The sequence below is a fragment of the Rhinopithecus bieti genome, unplaced genomic scaffold (assembly GCF_001698545.2).
Source record: "Rhinopithecus bieti isolate Rb0 unplaced genomic scaffold, ASM169854v2 scaffold_18548, whole genome shotgun sequence".
Classification (NCBI taxonomy): Eukaryota; Metazoa; Chordata; class Mammalia; order Primates; family Cercopithecidae; genus Rhinopithecus; species Rhinopithecus bieti.
The window spans coordinates 2826206-2850139 of record NW_016809526.1 but is presented as its reverse complement, the minus strand read 5'-3'; the positions used below and the strand labels follow the sequence as shown (position 1 = coordinate 2850139).

The window sequence follows — 23934 nt, the reverse complement described above, 5'->3', positions numbered from 1 at the left end:
AATATCTTTAAAACTCTTTAGTTTTGAGTGTGTGTGACTGTGTGTGTGTGTGTGTGTGTGTGTGTGTGTGTGTGTGTGTGTGTTCCAAATAATATAACACAAACTGGCAGCACCAAGCAATATTTAATGATATTCAGTGTTTAATATTTAATGATTGAAGCTGTGTGTTTACACACACAGATATGCACACACTTAACCAGCATAAGGCTGGTGTTATTGATTGAAAGACCTTTATTAAATGTAATATTTCTATGTGTTGTTTTTTTTCTCCCCCAGCTATGGGAGGTTTATGGAGACCGGCGCTGTCTGAGAACATTTATTGGTAATGCTTCTTTTCTCTCCAACATAAATCTGGGAAGAATTTTTAAAGTAAGATAACATCATTGACAGTAATTTTACTACACTGATAGGAAGTGAAGTCTTCATGGACTTGAGCTGAATCTGGAAGGAGGAGTCAGTGTCCCCAGTTAGACAAAGAAAGAGAACTAGGAAGCAAGAGCAGCAGATGCAAAACAAAAGTAGCATGAGGCAGCGTGCTGCTGAGGGGATCCACATACATTTCAGGATTGTCAGAGTATGGGGGATGGTGAGAAACAAAAGCAGAGAAAAGTAGCAAGAGAGGGACCAGAGCATGGAAGACCTCCTGTGCCATTAATAATGAGTTTAGCCTCTGTTGTGAGGGCATTGGGGAACCATTAAAGAGCTCTTTCCGGAAAGCAACATGATTTGAAGTTTACAAAGATCAAATGGCAATACGCAGGATGATTTGGTAGGGCAAGCCTGGAGGAAGGGAAATGAATTACATAGTTATTTCATAGGTCTGGTTTAGAGATGATGAGAGTCTGAACCAAAGCAGCAGAGAGAGAAGAAAGGAACTACATATTAGAGTTAAAGTCAGTGAGATTTAGTAATGGCATGTGAATGATCACAGTGAGACAGGAATCTAGGGTGACTCCCATGAGACTGGATGAATGATGGTGCCATTCACCAAGAAGGAACATAAGATGATGGTGAGGTTTTAGATACACCAAATTTGAGCTGCCTTTGGGATATTGAGGTGAAAATGTCCATTAAGCAATTAGATAGCCAAATGTTGAGCTTTGAAGAGAGACCGAGAATTGGCAGCCAAAGCATAAAAAAAGGATGAGATTGAGAGAACTCCTTGAAGAAAGAAAGAAGGCCAAAGGGAGGACAGCTTTGTGACAAGCTAGCCTTTTCGGTAGAGAAAGGTTTATTGTCTTTGTCAAATTTCATGTGAAGGCTAGTTACTCTTTCCAGATTTAACTGTACCACATTGAAATGGTGTGACTCTTAGTGGCTCTGTTTTTAGATTAAAGTGGGAGTCTGTTCGGCAGTGCTTTATGATTTTAGGGCCTCCCTGTACAAATTAATTCTGCCTAAGGTGACACTGCAGCCTAAAGGAAGACTTGTGAAAGGCTCTTAGCTGTGTACAGGGGAACAAAATGTCTCCGTCAGATAGAGTGGATTTGGTCTGCATCTGTCTCCCCTGTACTGACAGACCATTTTTCTGTGGAAAACTGAAATTTTCCTCCTGAGGGAGATGATAGCAGCTCTGACTGGGACTCCAGCTGTAGAAAAGGATGGCTGATTGCCATGACACATACCTCCTGATGGGAGTTCACTGGAGGTGATGGTTTAGAGCTGCTGCATGTGGTTAACAATTTGTGCCATGCTCATTTTGCACAATTGTATGTGTCTTGGTCATGGTGGGGTGGAACATTTTTGCTTTTGTTTAGCCACATTTTATTTTTCCCTGTAACTTTTAAGAGTTGAGTGGTCTGGCAATATTCATTTTTAAGTAAAGTATAATCAGCACCTTAAAATTAATGTATTGTCAAAACATCATCTTAAAACAATAGAAGCTAGCCTGGGCAACATGGCAAAACCCTGTCTCTACAGGAAATACAGAAATTAGCCAGGCGTGGTGATGTGCACCTGTAATTCCAGCTACTCGAGAAGTTGAGGTGGGTGGATCGCTTGAGCCAGAGAGGTTGAGTTTACAGTTAGCTGAGATCCAGCCACTGCACTCCAGGCTGGGCAACAGAGTGAGACCCTGTCTCAAAAATAAAAAACCAATGCAAGCTAATAATAGTTTTTGGAAAGTCTCCTACATTCTGAATCAGTTTCTATGAAATTTGGTAATGTGATCACAGAAATATGCAATTATTGAACAAGGGCTACAGTTTCCTGAGCTTTAGGTTTAGGTCACTTTGTTTTCACTTGCAGCCTAGTGAACAATCTTGAGAGTGAACCTCCAAAATTCCAGCAGCCATTTCTTTCACTGGCAATAATTGGTCTTTTACATTTCCGTAAATTCTTGGCTAGCTAGTCGTCACTTGTATGTACTGCATATTAAGAAATTGCTATGACAGACTTAAAAGAAAAGTTAAACCTTTTCTCTTGGTTCTTAACCAAGATGTTATGCATCAGAATCACCTAAGGAGCTTCTTCAAGGGGAAAAAAATGCCCACATTCTGAAGCCCACACATAACATATTCTAAGTCAGTAAATCAGGCAGTGGCATTCCAGTGATCTTGACTCACGGCTGAGAACCACTGCTTAGTGCTGTGTCTCTTTATGGTGTTTATGTTTTAAGAGAAGATATGATGCTTCACCTCATTGCTGTTTCTGTTGACTCCACCTTTAGGTCACAGTAAGGCTGTTAGGGATATTTGCTTCAATACTGCGGGAACACAGTTCCTCAGCGCAGCCTATGACAGATATCTTAAGCTCTGGGACACTGAGACAGGTAAGAGTTCACCTATGCTAATACGTGTTCATCTTACAAGTTATCGTTTATATATGAAATGGTGTGAGTAGTCTTCTGTGGCCAAATGGCACCTTCTCTAACTGCTGATTCTCTTACCATTCACTGTCAGCAAATATCACAGAATACATTTGTAGAGTTGAAACTGAGCATAAGTAGCTCTTTCACTGTGAAACTTGTTTCCACCAGATAGAGTTTATAAAGCAAACATATTGACAGATAAGCAAAGTCAAAATCTTGTATAGGCCATCTAACTGATCTTTCTGTTCCCCTACATTATCTAGCACTGTGCATTACACATAACAGAAGTGCAATAAATGTCTAATGAACAAAATTAAATGTGTTTGCACAAATTGATTAAAATGTAGGTCTAAACTTTCATAGGCCAGTTGGTTTTATATATTCACAACCATACTAATTGCTGCTTATTAATTGATTCACATTAATATGTTGTGGCTAGTATAATTTTATGTAATTAGAAAAATCATCTTATTATCTTATTGTCTTATTATCATTACCCTTACTGTATTTGAAGGGTAATGATAATAGTTAATATTTATTAAACGTCATCTAATAGGCATAATTGCTAAGCATTGATATTCAGTATCTCCTTCAATCTTAATTTATCCCTATGAGGTAAGTGCTGTTATTAGATTATAGATACGGAAACTGAGGCTTAAAGAGCTAACTTTTTCAGGGTCACACAGCTAATAAGTGGCAGACTTGGTTTCCAACGAAGCTCTCTCTGATGCCAAAGCCCATGTTCTTCAGCACTTTAGCAGTGGTTCTCAGTTCTGGCCACACATTATAATCATCTGAAGAGCTTTAATGTTACTGATGCCTCAGTCCCACCTTCAGAGGTATTTACGTAATTGGTACAGTGTATAGACTAGATGATTGTACCGTGTAGCCAAGGCTGAGAGACTACCATTTTGCAGGTTCTTTTAAAAATCAAGATAAAATATACATACAGTAAAATGTATGAAGTGCCTAAATATTCAGTGATGGTTTTTTTTTTTGGTAAACATACCTGTGCAGCTGTCTACCACCAAGATCAAGATATAGAATATTTCCAGCACTCAGTAAAGGTTCTTATGCCTTTTCCAATCTGTGCCCACTCCCAGTAACCATAGTAACCACTTCTGTCATCACAGATTCATTTTTCCTCTTCTTAAACTTCTTATATATGAAATCATACCATTTTTTCTCTTTTGTTTCTAGCTCCAGCATAATGTCTGAGATTCCCTCATGGCTTATACCAATAGTTTGTTCTTTTTTATTGCTTGCACTATTCCATTATATGAATGAAGTTATAATTTATTTATTCTACAATTGGTAGTGCAGATTTACTTTTGAAAAAATTATTTTAATCATTAAAATCTGTGAAAAGAACAAATGTAGTTTACAGTAAAGAGCAAGCAGGCAGCCCTTCTTCAACATTTATTAAGCAGGTGACCTCTAGATCTTAATCTCACAGTCATCTCTAAGTGGTCAAATTTATTTTACCTATTTAATTTGAGTCTTTGGTTTTAGGACAGTGTATATCAAGATTTACAAACCGAAAAGTACCTTATTGTGTCAAATTCAATCCTGATGAAGATAAGCAAAATCTCTTTGTGGCTGGGATGTCTGATAAGAAGATTGTGCAAGTAAGTTTTTCACAGTATTTTGTTAAGACTCCTAAGCTTTATGTTGTATAAGGGGATGGAATAAGTTAATAAGCTAGTATTACTCATTTAATGTTTGCTACTTTTAGGGATGGCTGATGCACCATTCTTAGTAGAAAAATTTACATTTATAAAAATGTCATGTTGAAGATCTTCTCCTTCTCCACTTTCCAGAATTATGGTCTTTCATAAATCCACCCTACTTCTGTCTTTACCTTTTTTCTTGCCTGATATACAGTGGGACATTCGAAGTGGAGAAATTGTGCAGGAATATGATCGGCATTTGGGAGCTGTCAACACCATTGTTTTTGTGGATGAGAATAGGAGATTTGTGAGCACATCTGATGATAAAAGCCTAAGAGTTTGGGAATGGTGAGTTTCCATCAGTACAAAATCTGATTTATATAAAGCAAGCAGTTTAAAAATCATATCGACAAAGATGAAGCCTGATAATATGGAACCACTGAATATTTTTTGCAACTGTGATCCTGGCTTGCCAATCAAACTTTTAACTATGTAAATACTGACAATATGGAGATTAAAATCTAAACATGCTACCATTTATAATCTTTGGATAGTCTTTTCAAAGGATGTGTATCTTGAGTTGTTTTTCTTAGAGTGATGCTGGATTTGTATTTTGCTGTCTTACATTCTTTATTAGGTACCTTATTCATCTCTGTAAAATAACTGGCAAGGAGGAGGGGGATTGAGCATAAGATCATGGCCCTAGAACCACCCAAAGAAAATAGTGGTGTATGTCTTAATTTTTTTTAATGTCCATTTTTTATGATTATTCAATACTGAAAGATGCCCCATGTATTAATCTGTTTTCACACTACTGATAAAGACATACCTGAGACTGGGCAATTTACAAAAGAAAGGTTTAATGAACTTAAGTTCCACATGGCTAGGGAGGCCCCACAACCATTGATGAAGGAGAAAGGCCCCTTTTTTTTTTTTTGAGATGGAGTCTCGCTCTGTCGTACAGGCTAGAGTGCACTAGCATGATCTCGGCTCACTGCAGGTTCTGCCTTCCGGGTTCACGCCATTCTCCTGCCTCAGCCTCCCGAGTAGCTGGGACTACAGGTGCCCGCCACCACACCCAGCTAATTTTTTGTATTTTAGTAGAGACGGGGTTTCACCTTGTTAGCCAGGATGGTCTTGATCTCCTGACCTTGTGATCCACCCACCTCGGCCTCCCAAAGTGCTGGGATTACAGGTGTGAACCACCACGCCCGGCCAGAAAGGTACTTCTTACATGGCGGCAGCAGGAGAGAGAATGAGAGCCAAGTGAAAGGGATTTCGCTTCATAAAACCATCAGATCTTGTGTGACTGATTCGCTACCATGCGAGAACAGTATGGGAGAAACCGTCCCCATGAGTCAATTATCTCCCACAGGGTCGCTCCCACAATACATGGGAATTATGGAAGTACAATTCAAGATGAGATTTGGGAGGGGACACAGAACCAAACCATGTAACCCCATATCATCACTCTGGTACAAATGTTTTACTTATAGAATATAGTCATATATTGGTTAATTGTACTTTCCTAGGGAAAAAATATTTTTCTAAAGTTAAGTAATATACTCGTTTCATTACATATCATTGTGTGTTCTATAATTTAGTTGCAAAAAAATGCTTACTAACCTTTTTGTTAAAATGAATGACTGAATGGAAACCAGTCAGTTGTGAAGCGTAGCTCAGCCATGAGTCCTCCTAGCAAGGACTAAAAGTGTATCTTTCCATCCCCACAAGTTTTCTGCTTTAACAAGTGGAAAGCCTTGAACCACAGCCAGTGGTTTCCTCTTTATACCTAAGTCCCTTTGGGGACCGGAGCAGGTCCCTAACCATTGTCAGGACAATCTGGGTGACTGAACATTTAATGTAATTTAATTGTAGTTTCTCCCACACTCACCACCGCCACCACTACACCCCTTAAGATTATCCCCAAGTAGTGGAGAGTAGTCTTAACATATAGCCCATGTTAGAGGCTACCTTACAGCTAAGATCTTTCTTACTTCAGAAATGTTTTTTTACAGAGTAATATGGACACCAAGTTTTATATGAGCCACCTTAGATCATTTGCACAGACTCTGGAGAATAAACATACATATACATGTTCTGTTTTGTTTTATGTGCTTTAACAATTTGATCATACTCAAACTTTCTGATGTTTCTACCTTCAGATATTTTCAAGTTTAAATATAGAGTGGTATAAAAGAAGTTGGTAAATATTTAAATAATCGAGCAATTACAGGGCTCAAGGATATGTGTATGTGGGTGTTCTAAAGTAAAACATTGGTCAGCACAGAATTTTTATTAAACTAATGGTAGTGTTAGTATGTTTCTTTTTTTTTTCATTTCCTCTCAGATCTAAGGAAATACTCCTAAAAAGTCATGATACTATTTTGTTACAAATGACGTCATTTTTTAGATTTTACTTTAACTTGGTTGGGCACAGTGGCTCATACCTATAATTCCAGCACTTTGGGAGGCTGATTTGAGTGGATCGCTTGAACCCAGGAGTTCGAGACCAGTCTGGGTTCTCGAACCCCGTCTCTACAAGAAATACAAAAATTAGCTAGTATGGTGGCACAGGCCTGTAGTCCCAGCTACTCGGGAGGCTGAGGCAGGAGGATTGCTTGTGCCTGGGAGGTCGAGGCTGCCGTGGTCTATGCTTGTGCCACTGCACTCTAGCTTGGGTGACAGAGCAAGACCCCATCTGAATAAAAAAATTAAAAATTATAAATAAATATATAATTTTTAAAAAATAGATTGCAGGCTGGGCACAGTGGCTCACACCTATAATCCTAGCACTTTGGGAGGCCAAGGTGGGTAGATCACGAAGTCAGGAGTTCAAGACCAGCCAACATGGTAAAACACTGTCTCTAGATGTGGTGGTGCGCACCTGTAATCCCAGGTACTTGGGAGGCTGAGGCAGGAGAATCGCTTAAACCTGGGAAGTGGAGGTTACAGTGAGCCGAGATTGCACCATTGCACTCCAGCCTGGGCAACAGAGCGAGACTCCATCTCAAAAACAAAAAAAAAACAACAACAAAAAACAGATTTCAGTTTAACCATTACTATGAGAGCCTTCCTGACCAGTCCTCAGATAAGATTAGGTGCCTTCTCTCTATCATCCCACACTGTCACTGGCTTTCCACAGCTTTTAGCATACTTCAAGTGCTTGTTTATTTGTTCTCTTTCCTGACAAGTTCTTAACCATGAGAGAAAGAACGGTATGAGTCATGCTTACTGTCTGTTCCCAACACAGTGCCTGGCACACAATATGTGCTGAATCTCTAAAGAAGTCATTATTGGTATAATTATCAATGATGTTACACTGATTGAGCTTTTTCTATATGCCAGTCACTATGCTAAGCATTTCACCTGAACCATCTGATTTAGTGTGCAAAGCAATCTTATAAGATAGGTGCATTTGTTATTCCCATTTTATGTATAAGGAAGTTAATATAGTTTAAGTAATTTGCCCAAGGTTATAAAGGACACGAAAGGGCCAGAGTTCACGCTCTGATCAAACTGATTCCAAAGCTTGTTTTTTGTTTTTTAAGAGACAGGATCTCACTCTGTTGCCTAGACTACATGTAGTGGTGCAGTCATAGCTTACTGCAACCTTGAACTACTGGGCTCTGGGCTCAAGTGATCCTCCTCCCTTAGACTCCTGAGTGACTGGGACTACAGGTGCATGCCACCACGCCAGGCTAATTTTTAAGTTTTTTGTAGAAACAGGGTCTCACTCTGTTTGCTGGGCTGGTCACAAACTCCTGGCCTCACAAAACTTGAATTCTTGATCATATGGATGGATAGTTAGATGAATGAGGGGACTGGTAAGGAGAGAAGGTACTAATAACTTGTATTTGATTTAATTAGTGAGAAAGTAATACATGTGAAGGTCTGTCCTGCTACAAAGACAAGTAGGAAGCAAAACCAGCTCAGGAGCCCCGGAACTGTGCGTCACTGCATAAATCATCCCTAAGAGCAATTACTAGTGATGGCCACTTGCTTAGGAGAGGAAGGGACGCCCTGAGCTCCGCAAAGTGACAGCTGACCTCCTCTCTGGGAAAATTAGCAACACTGGGGCCTTCAGACAAGTGGTGTTTGCCAAACTTTTATACTCTGTACTTGCTTAGAGTACCATAATAATACAAGAAAACAAAGGAAACTTGGCTTTCTTAAATAAAACTATACAAACTAACTGTATTATGTTCTAAAGGAGAATAAAAGACTGTATTAGATATTCAGCAACTTTTTTTTTATTTTTTTGAGGGAGAGTCTCGCTCTGTCACCTACGCTGGAGTGCAGTGGCGCAATCTTGGCTCACTGCAACCTCCACCTCCTAGGTTCAAGTGATTCTACTGCCTCAGCCTCCCGAGTAGCTGGGACTACAGGCGTGCGCCACCACACTTAGCTAATTTTTGTATTTTTAGTAGAGACAGGGTTTCACTAGGTTAGCCAGGATGGTCTCAATCTCTTGACCTCATGATCCACCCACCTCGGCCTCGCTAAGTGCTGGGATTACAGGCGTGAGCCACCGCACCAGGCCAACTCATGGTATTTTAATTGACCAAATGCATGAAATGTCATAGATGTGTTTTCTCCAGAAGGTATTTATTTTGGTAAAATATTTCTTAAAGAAAATTTTATAGAAGTTGACACTACTGTTTATGTTTTAGCTTTAAAATTCATGGACTTTTATTAGGTTTTTTTTTTTTTTGGTGAATTCATTTTTAAACTGGAGATTATTTGCAAGATATGAATTACTAGCTTATTATACCGAGTTACAGTATCCAATTAGAAAATAGTGCTGTTTGTTTGTTTGTTTATTTTTGCGATGGAGTCTCACTCTGTCGCTCAGGCTGGAGTGTCGAGTGCAGTGGCATGATCTCAGCTCACTGCAGCCTTCGCCCCCTGGCTTCAGGCAATTTTCCTGCCTCAACCTCCTGAGTAGCTGGGATTACAGGCCTGTGCCATCATACCCAGCTAATTTTTGTATTTTTAGTAGAGACAGGGTTTTGCCATGTTGGCCGGGCTGGTCTCAAACTCCTGACCTCAGATGATCCACCCGTCTTGGCCTCCCAAAGTGCTGGGATTACAGGTGTGACCCACCGTGCCAAGCCATGTTGTGTTTATGCCTAGCAGGCATTTTTGCTAGAAATAATGAAGTCCACAGCGTAGTTCAAATTCTTCTTCCAAGCTCCTGGTATGAAGATTCCTTGAAATAAGGTATCCATTTGAATTTTTTTGTTTACTTTTGTTAGCACATTGATCAATATGAACCTGGAATACAGTTAATTTAGAAAATTCACATGTTTTAATTCATATTGTAAAATAACTAAGCACTAACAATAAGTACAAGGAAGGAAGAAACAAGCCTTTTTTCGATCGCAGATCTTTTTAATACATTTGAGTCATTCTAAATGTCAGTTCTCATTGGTACCATAGAGGTATAAAGGGTTGGAGATCTGACAAATGATGTTATTCCCCAGATTATACCTGAAAATGTTTTCCTCTGACCACGACCCTCATAGAAGTTTCTTCCAGTCATTTGCTCCTTCTGCTGGATGGATGGATAAATAGAGAAAATCCTTATATTAAGGCAAATTATTATTGTTTTACAGTTAACCAGAGTATTGGAACTTGAAACAGGGTTTGAAATTGAAATTGCTACTGTAGAATCTGTGTTACTCATCAGATTACATTTCCCACACATTACTCTGTGAAAAATATTTCTGGTTTCATGAAAAGCAACAAGACCAAAACTCCTTTCAGAAAAGGATTTTTAGCTTGGAGAATATTGAAAATGAAAAGGCACTTAGAACCTTTGATGGTTCTAAATTTAGGTGGCTAGTTTTTGATTTTTTTTTCTTTCATTCTTTGTATCACTCACATGAGATTTGTTTGTTTGTTTTTAATGTTTTTTTCTCCTTCACCAAACACATTTGAAATGCTTTACATGTAAACTGAAAATAGTCCAGGTACCAAGCATTTATTTATCATAATTTATCATCATTTCTGGATGGGCTAGACCAGCTCACAGATCCCGACAGCTTTGCCTGCCATCCTCCTGCATTGCTGCAGGCTCTTTAACACTCTCACCCATTGGAGTTAAGGTTGACTGGCTGGTAAAATAACACTTCCCTCTAGGCTTGCCTCAGACATCTTGCTTTGCCCTACCATGGTACATTTTTAATTGATTTATTTATTTTTACTTCAACAGCTTTTGGACTAAAAATGGGTTTTGGCTACATGGATGAATTATATCGTGATGAATTCTGAGATTTTAGTGTACCCGTTGCCATGGTACATTATTAAGAACTTTTAGTAACAGATTTTTTAACATAAAGGCCAGGTTTAAATCAAATAGAAAACAAAATCACTGTCACTGTTATAATGATCATGGAAAGTCATTTATGAAGTACAAGATTCACCATAAGCAATACAGTGTCATCTTGTGATTTTTCTTCCAGAAAGTTTCATGAAAGATTTATTAAATACATAATTTCAAGAGTTTGCTTTTATTTGCATATTATTCCTTTGTTCCAGAGATAATTCTTCAGAAGGTACTTTATAAAAATTGCTTATTCCGATATCCTATTTAAAATTTTTAGGGATATCCCTGTGGATTTCAAGTATATAGCCGAACCCAGTATGCACTCAATGCCTGCAGTGACTTTGTCTCCAAATGGTGAGTTAGTATGTAAATTGTATTTTTAAATGAGCTTTTAAGATACGGTGTGATTTCTGTATTCAAAAGAACTTTGGCCCCTTCCTTCTTGGGAGAGTTCGTCACAGTGCCATTACTTGTATAAGGTAATCTTTACAATATTAGAAAGAATTACTGACTTTCATATGTAAGTCACCTCACCTACTTTTCTGTGTCTTTTTTTAAATAAAAATAAAAGAATGATTTACTGCTAACATTGATTGAACATCAGAAGATTTCTGTTTAACAATCAGTTTTCTTTTCTTTTCTTTTCTTTTCTTTTTTGTTTTTTTCTTTTTTTAAGAAACAAGGGTCTCCCTTTGTTGCCCAGGCTAGTCTCAAACTCCTGGGCTCAAGTTATCCTCCCTCTTCAGCCTCCCGAGGTGCTGGGATTACAGGCCTAAACCACTATGCCCGGCCAGAGTTTTCTTTTCTCATTCTCCTTCCAAACAGAATCACGTTCAGTACATCATTTAATAATGATTGGCCAAGGCAGGAGAATTACTTGACCCCAAGAGTTCAAGACTAGCCTGGGCAACATAGAGAGACCTCGTCTCTACAAAATAAAATTTTAAAAATCAACTGGCGTGGTGGTGCACGTTTGTAGTTCTAGCTACTTGGGAGGCCAAGATGGGCAGTTTGCTTGAGTCGGGAGGCTGACTATGATTGCATGACTGTACTCCAGCCTGGGCAACAGAGCAAGACCCTTCTCTCTAAAAAAAATAATAATAATGATTTATTGTAAGCTCTTTCAGGGGATAGGAAATTTTGTTGATTCTTTATAATGAGAACACTTTAGCAGTTCACTATAAAAACATTTTCTCAGGCAAAAATTAAAAAGATAAATCTATTTAATATTGTTTAATCCATTGTCTTCAGGACAAGATAATTTGTGCTACAGATACACTGACAATATACTGATATAATTATAGCTCTACATGAGAGTCTTAAAGTGGGGGTTCTGATATTTGGGGGACATTGTCATCGAAGCCACTGTCAACTCACATAATGGGGCAAGGAAGAGTTTGCTGTTCCATCAGGGCCTCTGACACAAGCAAATGGTAATAGTTGTCAAATGCTCTATCTTTTTTTATAAGAAAAGCAACCTAAGTGAATCCTTTTTTGATAATTGCCAGATTATATACTTCGTCACTGTGCATCTACATTTCACGTAGCTTATTTTTAAACCGCCTGTTACAGATTTTGTGCCCGTCTTGAACAAGGCCGTTTACGCACTCAGGCATTGAGTCTATTTCCTTACTTAGTAATGTTTACAGGTGCTGTTGGCTCTTTGTATCCATGAGCACCAGTCCTGGGATTCGACCGGCACAAGTCCAGAATATTCAACAAAACAAACAATAAAAAATTATAACAATTAAAAATACAAATTAAAAACACAGGGTAGCAACTAGGTACAAAGCATGTATGTTATATTAGGCATTATAAGTAATCGAGAGGTGATTTAATGTGTACAGGAGATATGTGTAGGTTTTATGCAAATACTATGCCATTTTGTATAAGGGACTTGAGCATCTGTGGATTTTGGTATTGGGTAGGGGGTGCAGATCCTGGAACCAGTTCCCAACAGATACCAAGGAATGACTGTATATAGGATGGAAGTATAGTCATGCATTCCTAACAACAAGGGTACTTGTGAGAAATGCAGCATTAGGTGATTTTGTCATTTTATGAACATCATACAGAGTACTTACACAGACCTAGATGGTATAGCCTACTTACCCTAGGCTGTATGGTATAGCCTGTTGCTCCTAGGCTCTACCCCGTATGGCATGCTGCCGTTCTGAATAATGTAGTCAGTGGTAAGCATTTGTGTATTGAAACGTATCTAAACATAGAAAAGATACAGTAAAAATTTGGCACTATAGTCTTATGGGACCAGTGTCATATGTGCGGTCCATCATTGACCGAAACATTGTTAAGTGGCACATGACTATAGACACTGCAGTTTAGGCTCTAGGGGCTTTGATGAATCCCAAGTAGAGAAAAGCATTGTAGCCATTAAAAAAGTTACTATAATTTTTTAAAATTACCTCTTTTTTTGTATAGTTTTATTTTCTAACGCTAGGCTTTCTCACCAGTTAATCTTTCTTTATTCCATAATTGCCACAGATAAGTCTCTTTCTCCTATTTCCCATAGTTCTGTTGTCTATACTTACTATAAATTCATTTCATTTCATAACTTTTAGCTTATTTCTTTAACATGAAACTTGGAATTTCCATATTTCCTTATTCTTTTAAAAAAAAAAGCTTTTATATGAGAGTGCTCGATGATATAGGATTGTATACGCAAAAGCCTTTAGTTTATATATTAATAACTCTTGCCAGTGACATATTTGTAACACTTTACAGGTGGTATAGTAAATTTATTTTTTAGTGTTATAAAGTATTTGGGAGCAAAAGTTATATTAATCACAGTGAATATATTTAAAATAAAAAGTTTTTAAAAATGTTTTAGTCTTTCTCTAAAATACCTCATTTATTGAATTTACAGGAAAATGGCTAGCATGCCAATCAATGGACAACCAAATCTTAATTTTTGGAGCACAGAACAGATTTAGATTAAACAAGAAAAAAATTTTTAAGGGCCATATGGTAGCAGGCTACGCTTGTCAGGTGGACTTTTCACCAGACATGAGGTAAGTTTAAAACTTCTAATCCATTCTAGTATTCAAATATGATATAAACTGTTGTTGTACAAATAACACTTTACACATCACTCTCACATAATATATTTTTATGAAAACTCGATAATCTGTTAACATTTTCAAAATGCTGGCTATAAAGGCGAGAACAAATTAGGAAAATTACATTTTGCTTTTTTTAGGTTCTTGCTTTAGTATATTCCCTTCTATTACTTAGGCTTATGCCCTTTAGTCACCTAATAAATCCCTCTCTATATAACCAAAGTCTTATTTTCTCTCTGCTTTTCTAAGCAAGACTAGAAGTGCTATAATCACTGTATTGCTATGACTGAATGAACACCAGAAGAATTAATTGTGTATTACAGTGTTGCAGTTACAGCTTCACTACAGCTTGTCTGTGCTGAAACCTCTAATGCTGAAACCTCTTTTGAATATTTCTAGGTCACACTAGATTTGTGAAGCCTACAGCATGATTCTTAGTTAAAATGTATAGGTAGAAGTAATTTAGAAATCCCAATAACTTTGTATGTTTAGCTTAGTAATTGGGCCTACCTCTGATTCAGTCTTAGATGTGTTCAAAAGATATTAAAGCCAAAAAGTAATTATGAAAGTGGTAGAGCCTACTATGATGGAATAGATCTAAAAGTGTTCCCTAGCTATATGTGGAATTGGTTCTCCAATCTCTCTTTCTGACTATCTAGAGACTGATTGTGTAACCTCATTCATTGTGGCCCCTGGGACTCCCAGTCTTCCCAGTTAAAAATAATTTTCTACTCTTAGATTGGTTGGGAGGTTTTTTAAAATAGAATTTCAAATTATAGACTGCTTCATGTTCTACCTGTTATTCTGAGTATTGTGTATTTGCATTGGATTTTTTTTTAATGTTGATGTGAAAAGACAGTATCTTCCCCTATTCTTCATTCACCTTACCAGGTTAAGGTCTTTGAATAATTTGAATTTATTTTTCTTCCCATTATAGTTATGTGATTTCAGGAGATGGAAATGGAAAATTAAACATTTGGGACTGGAAGACCACAAAACTCTACAGTCGATTTAAAGCTCATGATAAAGTGTGTATAGGTGCAGTGTGGCATCCTCATGAAACTTCTAAGGTCATAACATGTGGTTGGGATGGTCTCATTAAATTGTGGGATTAATTAGATTAATCCTTAAACTAGCTAGGATCATTTTTGATCCATTGTCATATTTAACTGTATTTAATTATTAAATGTATCAGATGATAACTTGATTTACAGATAATGTTGATGACATTGACCCATTGTTTAAAAAAAGAAACTGTAAATTTGACATAATTTCATTTGCAACTTAATTTTGTTCTTTATAAATGTTATTTATACAGAAAATGGCTATTGACTTTCTATTTGACAAGTAGTTACAATTGGCACGCAGTTTGAGTTTATACCCATGACATACTGAAAGCATCCCTTTGGGGTCAAGAAAGAATCCCTAGTGGATTTGGGATTCTAGAGGAGGTAATGTAATTAATTATTCAGAAAAATACCATGTATTTACCTCTTCAGCCAAAAGGGCAGTAAAGAATAGGGATAATATAATTTAATGTAAATTTGGAAGAAGGAAAAAACCACCCAGTTACTGTCCCCATTATTTTCACTGGGTCAAGTTCTAATCTTTCAGCTTCATGAGTTCCACTCCCTTTGATGACACATGTGTATTTTTAGTTGTAAAGCAGTAATCTTCTTTAACTGCAGCATTCCTCTAATTATAAACAATGAAAAATAAAAATCAGTCCAGAGTTCTTTCGTTGACTTAATTCCTGATCAGTATAGACAGGACTGTATATATTTAATCAGAGCATTACATTATATCTGAAGATGGAACTCAGGAGGATGCACCAAGACTTTGAATTTTATTTACATTCACTGTCAGTAAAGACCTGGCTACACTTTGAGAAATCAAGATCTCCTAGGTCATTGCTTCCCAGCTGTAATTACTGAAATCCTCCTCATAGGAGATAAAGTACAATGGGTAGAGTCCAAGATGTCAACTTGTAATTTCTTTGAAGTCATGTGTTTTATCTTTAAAATTATTCCTATTTTACCTGTGAATATATACAACAGGTCTTTTAAGATTAAAAAAATTTTAAACCTCTATGTCTGAAAAAAAAAAAGTGACACTCCCGGAAGATGGCTAGAGTTCCCCAGTTTGAGAAGCAGTGACCATGGTGAAAAATAGTTTTTAAAACATCGGATTATAAAATCAAGATAGGCCAGGCGCAATGGCACACGCCTGTAATCCCAGCACTTTGGCAGGCTGAGGCAGGTGAATCACCTGAGGTCAGGAGTTCGAGACCAGCCTGGCCAACATAGGAAAACCCCATCTCTACTAAAAATACAAAAATTAGTCAGGCTTGGTGGCGGGCACCTGTAGTCCCAGCTACTCAGAAGGCTGATAAGGGAGAATTGCTTGAACCCAGGAGCGGAGGTTGCAGTGAGCTGAGATCATGCCTCTGCACTCCAGCCTAGGCGACAGAGTGAGACTCCATCTCAAAAAATGAAAGAAAATCAAGATAACCTCATGAACGTAGTAGCTCATAGCACTTTAATTTGGCAAGCCATTTTTCCTGTTTTATTATAAGTCTATATTAGATGTTTGAATATGGTTTGAAATATTTCACTACCATGCTGAAAAAGATTGGTTGATAGCTGCTTGGAGTGCTAACTGGAATATCAAAATCATGTCTCTTGCTGATAACCTAAGAGCATTAAACCCTGAGTCCAGTGAGGTCATAGCAGTGTATGCTCCTTGCCCTTACAGAGTGTCCATTTTTAGAAATTTAGATTTTAAAAGGCCTGGGACATATGACTAGGCCCTATAGCCACATAAAAATAAATTTCATAGAAAAATGAATAAAAGCAGAGATACATTTTTTGACACAGAGGCAGGCACCCAAAGAAATACAAACACTGCCTAGCTGCTGCCATTTCTGTAACTGCCCAGAAGGGTGACAGATTTCTGAAGGGGAAAGGATTCAGATATGACCTTTTCTTTAGTCCCAACCACTAGTTTTAACAAATGTGAATTATTGAAATGTGAAGGGACAAAAAGAATCGTACATTTAAACTGTCTTGTTCAGCACACCAGTATTGTATGTTATAAATCACCATTTCTAAATCTGGATTTATTTTGTTGTGTTTTTGACTGTTTCTAAAGTAAGTGTATATAAAAGTTGTCTCCTTTTTAAAAAGATCATATTTTTAAATAAAGCATTTTTTGTAGAAAGTGCTATCAAAATGTTCATCTTGTTCATCTTTAGTTTCCTTTTAAGTCTTAAGTGTATTGAGACGCTAGATTAAGCCATTTGCAGTTTTAAGTGGATCATATGGAGAGAAATGATGCTTTAGAGGTGGATGTGGTTTATTCAGGTATATCAATGGGTTTATGATTATATAATAAAATACACAGCTGTACCCTCAGAGCACATTAAATGTAACACATTCCATATTTATTCATTTAGTGGTGGCACTAAGTCATGATTACACAACATTTTAGAGTACATAAGTGAGTGGGGTTATATTTCAGCATAAAAAGTCTCAAGATCACATGGTTACTGGACTTAGGTGGTTACCATCTGGCTCCTTTTCCTTTTGGCCTTTTGTCATATCCAGGACAGATTTCTTTCTTAAAAGTGATGCTTTAGTGAAAGATTTACAAGAATGAATATTATATATTGAGTCACAAGCAGGAAATATTTTGTCCTAAACAAGGAGCAAATTTTAAGATTCAAAAACAGGGAGCAGTGTTACACAGCCACATCTCTAAGTAGTTCTTGAGGCTACATTGTGGGGCTGGCTGGTATCCTTGGTATATTTATAAAATAACTCTAAGAAAACACTGACTTTGAATTAGCAAACCCTTAGATGGTAACCATAAATATCACAACACTGAGAACAATTATAGAGACTTTCCTTGAAGAACATTGTTTCTCAGGGTATGGACTGAGAACTGTCTGCATCTGAATTACCTAGGGTTTGCGTTGCTTACTGAGATACAGAATTCATAAGAAAGTAGGGATTATTTGGGGGAGACATCATGAATTCATGTATGAGAAGGGGTATAAAGTGGCATCCAGACCCCAGTATCCATCAGCAGTATTAAGTGTGGGTCTCAAAGTAAGACCTGGGGAAACTGATTCCATTTATCATCACAGATGCATACTTTTCACATTTTGACATTTTTGAATAGGGCTCTAGTTAAAATAAATGAATGTCATAGTCTAATGGGCAGCATTCAATTCTTTCTTAGTGTATCGTAAAATAATTGATGAAATACAGTAAAAACAAGGCAGGTACGAAGGGCCTGAGAAGAAGAGAAGATCCAGTGGAAGGAAAGTGTCTGTTGCAGCACTGGGCTCAAAATTCATGTTGTGAAATGTTTCTTTGATCACTGAGTAAAATGAATGAACTAACTGAAGATTCAAATTTAAAGTATATATTAATATATATATGTAGACACACAAATACATATCTAATCACTAGAAAGCTTTTTTTTTTTTTTTTTTTTTTGAGACAGAGTTTCAGTCTTGTTCTCCAGGCTGGAGTGCAATGGTGCGATCTCAGCTCACCACAACCTCCACCTCCCAGGTTCAAGCGATTCTCCTGCCTCAGCCTCCCAAGTAGCTGGGATTACAGGCATGCGCCACCACGGCCCAGCTAATCTTGCATTTTTAGTATAGATGGGGTTTCTCCATCTCTTGGTCAGGCTGGTCTCGAACTCCTGACCTCAGGTGATCTGCCCGCCTCAGCCTCCCTCATGGGATTACAGGCATGCGCCACTGCGCCCAGCCAGCTTTTTTTAAATATAGAATTTTTGTTCCCAACTCAGACCTTCAAATCAAAGTCAGCACTTTTAGCAAGATCCTCAAATGAGAACCACTGAGGTAGTCCCGAATTTATCTTGGGCATTTGGGAAACTAGACTATTTGGGACATGTAAAGTAAAAGAGAAATTTAGCTGGTCAAAAATATGCACTGTACACATGTGTATGTGCACGTATATGTGTATATAATGTATGTGTATAGTATATTTATATATACATGTTCCATATTCATAGTCACTTTAATAATTGTGGAAACAACTTTCTCAACCTAATTGCAATTTTATCTGGAACTTAAAAGAAGTCACAGACTTGCAGCCAACGCCCTTAGAGTGACTTTATTTTTAGTGACAGTAAGTGAAAGTCAAACTCTTTTGATTCTACAGCTTCTTGTATCTGCAATAGCTGTCTTCAGATGAGTTTCTTTCATTCCCCACTCTCCAGCCTCCAGCATTTTAGATCTGGGGGAGCAACTCAGATCTCCATTTTTTATTTGTTCTAATACACTTCTGTCCAATAGGTATATGTCCGTCATATATGTGATTTCAAATTTTCTAATAGCAAGGTTTAAAAGGGACTTAATAATATGTTTTGACATATCCAAAATTTTATCTCAAGATGTACTCAATTATTTTAAAAATTAATATTTTACTTTTTTTATATGGAGTCTGAAATCTGGTATCTATTTTACACTTAGAGCACATCTCAATTCAGACACTACATTTTCATCAAAGTATTTTATCTTTCATACAAAGTAGATTTACATGCCCAAATTGTTTCAAACGTACTTCAAAGTTTTCCAATAACTAAACCAAGTGCAGTCACATGTTGCTGAACAGTGGGAACAGGTTCTAAGAAATGTGTCATTAGGCGATGTCGTTGTCCGAACATCATAGAGTTACGTATGTACCAAACCTAGGTGGTGTAGCCTACTCCACTGTATAGTTCCGTTATTATCTCAAGGGACCACCATCATATGGTGGTCTGTCACCGAGCGAAAGGTTATGTGGCATGTGACTGTATAATATTTTTAATTTAAATGAATTAAAAGTAAATGTAATTTAAATTTTAGTTTCTCAGTTAACCACAGTTTTAAGTGCTCAGTAGCAACATACGTTTAGAGGCTACCATATTGCACAGTACAGTTCTAGTACCACTATTTACATAAGAGTGGCTCAGATACTCAGTGTGCTGCCTCATCTTCTGAAAAACATTGTAAGGTTCAATCTGATCATAAAATATCTTATATAAAAAACACAAATGCTCGTATTTTTCTCTGCTACATTTTGGGTAATTTCCTCAGGTCTGTCTTCCAGTTCATTTTAAAGTCTCTTGAGCTGTGTCCAGTGTGCCGTTGTTCCATTAAACTTGTTTCCATGGCTGTTTTTTTCTAGAAGGTGTATTTGTACTTTTTTATATGTACCTGTTCTTTTTCACAGTGTTGTAGTTTTTTATGCCTCCTATGTAGTCCTTTATGCCTTTAATCATGATAAATCATGTATATTATACTTTCTTTAAGATTGTTATTCTGTTATCTCAAGTTCTTGGGCTGAAAATCACATGGTTTATTGTATCTGCTAACTCTACCTCATAGGGGACTGTTTATTTCCTTGTCAGTTCTAATATTTTATTATGGGTCTTGTTTTTCTAAGGAAATCCTTTGTAGCCTGGATTGGTGAAAAGTCCTTTCAGAGTGGTTTTGCATCTGCTTCTGCCATATACCCCTGAGGTATCACCCGTAGAACCTGTTTATTTGTTTTAATTTCCAACTTTTAAGTTCCAGGGTACATGTGTCGGATGTTCAGGTTTGTTACATGGGTAAACGTGTGCCATGGTGGTTTGCTGCAAAGATCATACTGTTACCCAGGTATTAAGCCCAGCATCCATTATTCTTCCTGATCCTCTCCCTCCTCCCATCCCCCACCCTCCAACAGGCCCCAGTGTGTGTTGTTCCCCTATGTGTCCTTATATTCTCATCATTTAGCTCCCACTTAGAAGCGAGAACATACGGCATTTGGTTTTCTGTTCCTGTGTTAGTTTGCTAAGGATAATGGCCTCCAACTCCATCCATGTCCCTGCAAAGGACATGATCTCATTCCTTTTTATGGCTGCATAGTATTTCATGGTGTATATATACCACACTGTCTTTATCCAGTCTCTCATTGATGGACATTTAGCTTGATTCCATGTCTTTGCTATTGTGAATAGTGCTACAGTGAACATATATGTGGATGTGTCTTTACAACAGAATGATTTATATATATTTGGGTATATACCCAGTAAGGGGATTGCTAGGTTGAATGGTATTTCTGCCTCTAGGTCTTTGAGGAATTGCCACACTTGTCTTCCACAGTGATTGAACTAATTTACACTCTCACCAACAGTGTAAAACCGTTGCTTTTTCTCCACAGCCTTGCCAGCATCTGTTGTTTTTTGACTTATTAATAATAACCACTCTGACTGGCGTGAGATAGTATCTCATTGTGGTCTTAATTTACATTTCTCTAATGATCAGTGATGTTGAGCTTTTTTTCATGTTTGTTGGCCACATGTATGTCTTCTTTTGAGAAATATCTGTTCTTGTCCTTTGCCCACTTTTTAATGTTTTTTTCTTGTAAATTCGTTTAAGTTCCTTATAGATGCTGGATGTTAGACCTTTTTCAGATGCATAGATTGCAAAAATTTCTCCCTTTCTGTAAGTTGTCTATTCACTCTGACGATAGTTTCTTTTGCTGTGCAGAGCTCTTTGGTTTAATTGGATCCCATTTGTCAATTTTTGCTTTCATTGCAATTGCTTTTGGCATCTTCGTCATGAAATCTTTGCCCGCACCTATGTCCTGAATGGTATTTCCTAGGTTTTCTTATAGGGTTTTTATAGTTTTGGGTAGAACCAGTTTTTTATCTTAATTTCTCAGCTTATGGTTTTCCTCATCATGTGATTAGGATAAATTCAACTATTCAACTCCTTGCACAGGCCTGAGGTTTCACTTTCTCATGAATACTTTTCTTTGTACTCAGAGCTATAAGCAGAGATAAGCGTCCTTGTGCTGGTGGATGTAGAATTTTTAGGTCCATTTTTCACTGAGGTTGTAGTCCTCTAAGGGTCCTCTTTGCTGTAGGTGTCCTTAGCCCCAATCCTTTCTCCCCAATACCAGGTCTTATCTTGTGCTCTAGGCCTCTATCCATTGCTGGTTACACTAAACTCCAAGGGCTACTACAATGTAGGTTCCTGTCTACCTGTGTGGCTCTAGGCTGCCTCCCTCTGGGCTTTTGTATCTGTAAAATGTTTTCTTCTTAGACATTCAGTCATACACACACACATATATGATATACACACATATATGTACTCGCATGTATACAAACATACACATACATGTATATATATGGAAAGATCTCTGGGGATCTATGTATAATTGTATTTTGTATCTTCAGATGTCGCCATGTTATTGGAAATATCTAAAAACAGGAATGTAATCTAGTGCAGTCTAAAAAACATACTACATTCTGATTTTTAGAACCATGTGAGTTTCAGTGTGTGATGCAAAAAGGTACTTTCCTAAGGGTACTTCATCTTGATGACCAGAGAACCATCATAATGGATTCACCTTTCATCTGGACTTTTTCTGCATAAGCACATCATTTGGATTCTTCTGAATTTATCAGAAGACTTCCCTTTACAGCACTTGTCTTAATCCATTCAGGCTGCTATAACGAGATACCTTAGACTAGGTAATTTATAAACAACAGAAATGTATTGTTCACAGTTCTGGTGGCTGAGAAGTCCAAGATCAAGGTGCCAGCAGATTCGATGTCTGATGAGGGCTAGCTGTCTTCTTCAAAGATGGTGCCTTTTCACTGTGTCCTCACATTGTAAAAGGGGGAAAAAACTTTCCTCAGGCCTTTCATAAATGCACTAGTCCCATTGACAAGGGTTCTGCCCTCATCACCTAGTTACTTTCTAAAGGCCCCACCTCATAATACCAACACATGGGGAATATTTCAACATACGAATTTTGGAGGGTCACAAAATATTCAGACCATGGCAGCATACAAATTAAGAAATTATCTTACCATTGTCTAAGCCTCATGTAATCACAGTTGTCAAAATAATGAAATTTTCAAGCTAGAAGAAACTTTAGAAATTAAATATTCTAACCTAAGAAAATAGTTGAAGAAAGGTGAAGACTTGCTTGATACAGCACAGCTAGTCAGCAGCAGTATCAGGAGTCTCTTATTTCATCCTACTGTCCTGCCTATAATGCCACTTAATTGCATATTTTTAAAACTGTTGGATTCGTGTTATAACCTTTGTGGCTTCTAGGCTTGCTGTCTCTGAGCTAGGTAATTTAAAAGAAACAGCTATTTACATAGCGTTTACTTCATCCTTTAGTAAAACAAAACCTGTAACTGAAGACATTCTCATGGTTCCTTCCATTAGAGTTGTGCCCCCATCACTTTCTCTTTGCCCACAAGGAAATCTCTGGTTCCTGTTTCAGTCTCTACAATATCTTTTCTCACCTTGATTTTACTCTTTCAACTATTGTCTTTATTATGCACTTTATACGCCATGTCCTATAGAAACTATGGCTTGAATCATTTTTGTAAAAATACCCCTATCTTTGGTAGAAATAGTCTCGCATCATCCTACCTTCCTTCTCTCATTAACTGAAAAATATTTCCATACTATTATGAATTGTGGGTCCATATACTGACTCTCAAAAAGACTGCTGGGAGTTGCTTCAAAGAAAGGGCAATGAGAAAGATTGAGGTTTAATATCCTAGGACTCAGATATCTTCTAATAATAATTGAGCCTTCAATTATTATTGTATTCATTCAATTCAATTATTATATGGTTCTCAGTTCCCCAAGGCCAAGAAGATTTCCAGGTTGGCGTCCGTTAATCAGGAATAGGGACTACCACATGCAGTGCAATGAACAGCCATGTCGAGAAAAGAACAAATTGTGTCCAAATTTAAATAACAAAATGAGAGACAGTGGTCCATCTAAATTCCAAAGGTATTTTTAATGCCAGAAAAAACTTCAATAACAAATGATGAAATAATTTTTTAGAAAATTATATGGAAATAGCTTTTAAATTTATATTCAACAAAAATGTATTGAGCCCTTTTTACCCAGCCACTGGGGCTGTAGACATGGCCCTTACCCTCATGGAGTGTGCAGTCTGCTGGGAAAACCAGACATTATACAAGCAGAGAAAGTACAGACAGTTTTAA

At 37.4% G+C, this 23934-nt stretch overlaps 1 protein-coding gene across 2 annotated transcripts in view; it reads left to right on the top strand.

Annotated features, from left to right (window-relative positions):
* The window catches only part of CDC40 (cell division cycle 40), a 52717-nt gene extending 35607 nt beyond the window's left edge, over window positions 1-17110 (top strand). For both annotated transcript variants that reach the window (XM_017889637.1, XM_017889638.1), the window contains exons 10-16: window positions 277-322; window positions 2669-2770; window positions 4322-4437; window positions 4694-4827; window positions 11088-11164; window positions 13695-13839; window positions 14825-17110. In XM_017889637.1, coding sequence (XP_017745126.1) covers window positions 277-322; window positions 2669-2770; window positions 4322-4437; window positions 4694-4827; window positions 11088-11164; window positions 13695-13839; window positions 14825-15002 — 798 coding nt within the window. In that variant the 3' untranslated portion in view covers window positions 15003-17110. The remainder of the gene's footprint in view (window positions 1-276; window positions 323-2668; window positions 2771-4321; window positions 4438-4693; window positions 4828-11087; window positions 11165-13694; window positions 13840-14824) is intronic.
* Window positions 17111-23934: the final 6824 nt, after the last annotated feature.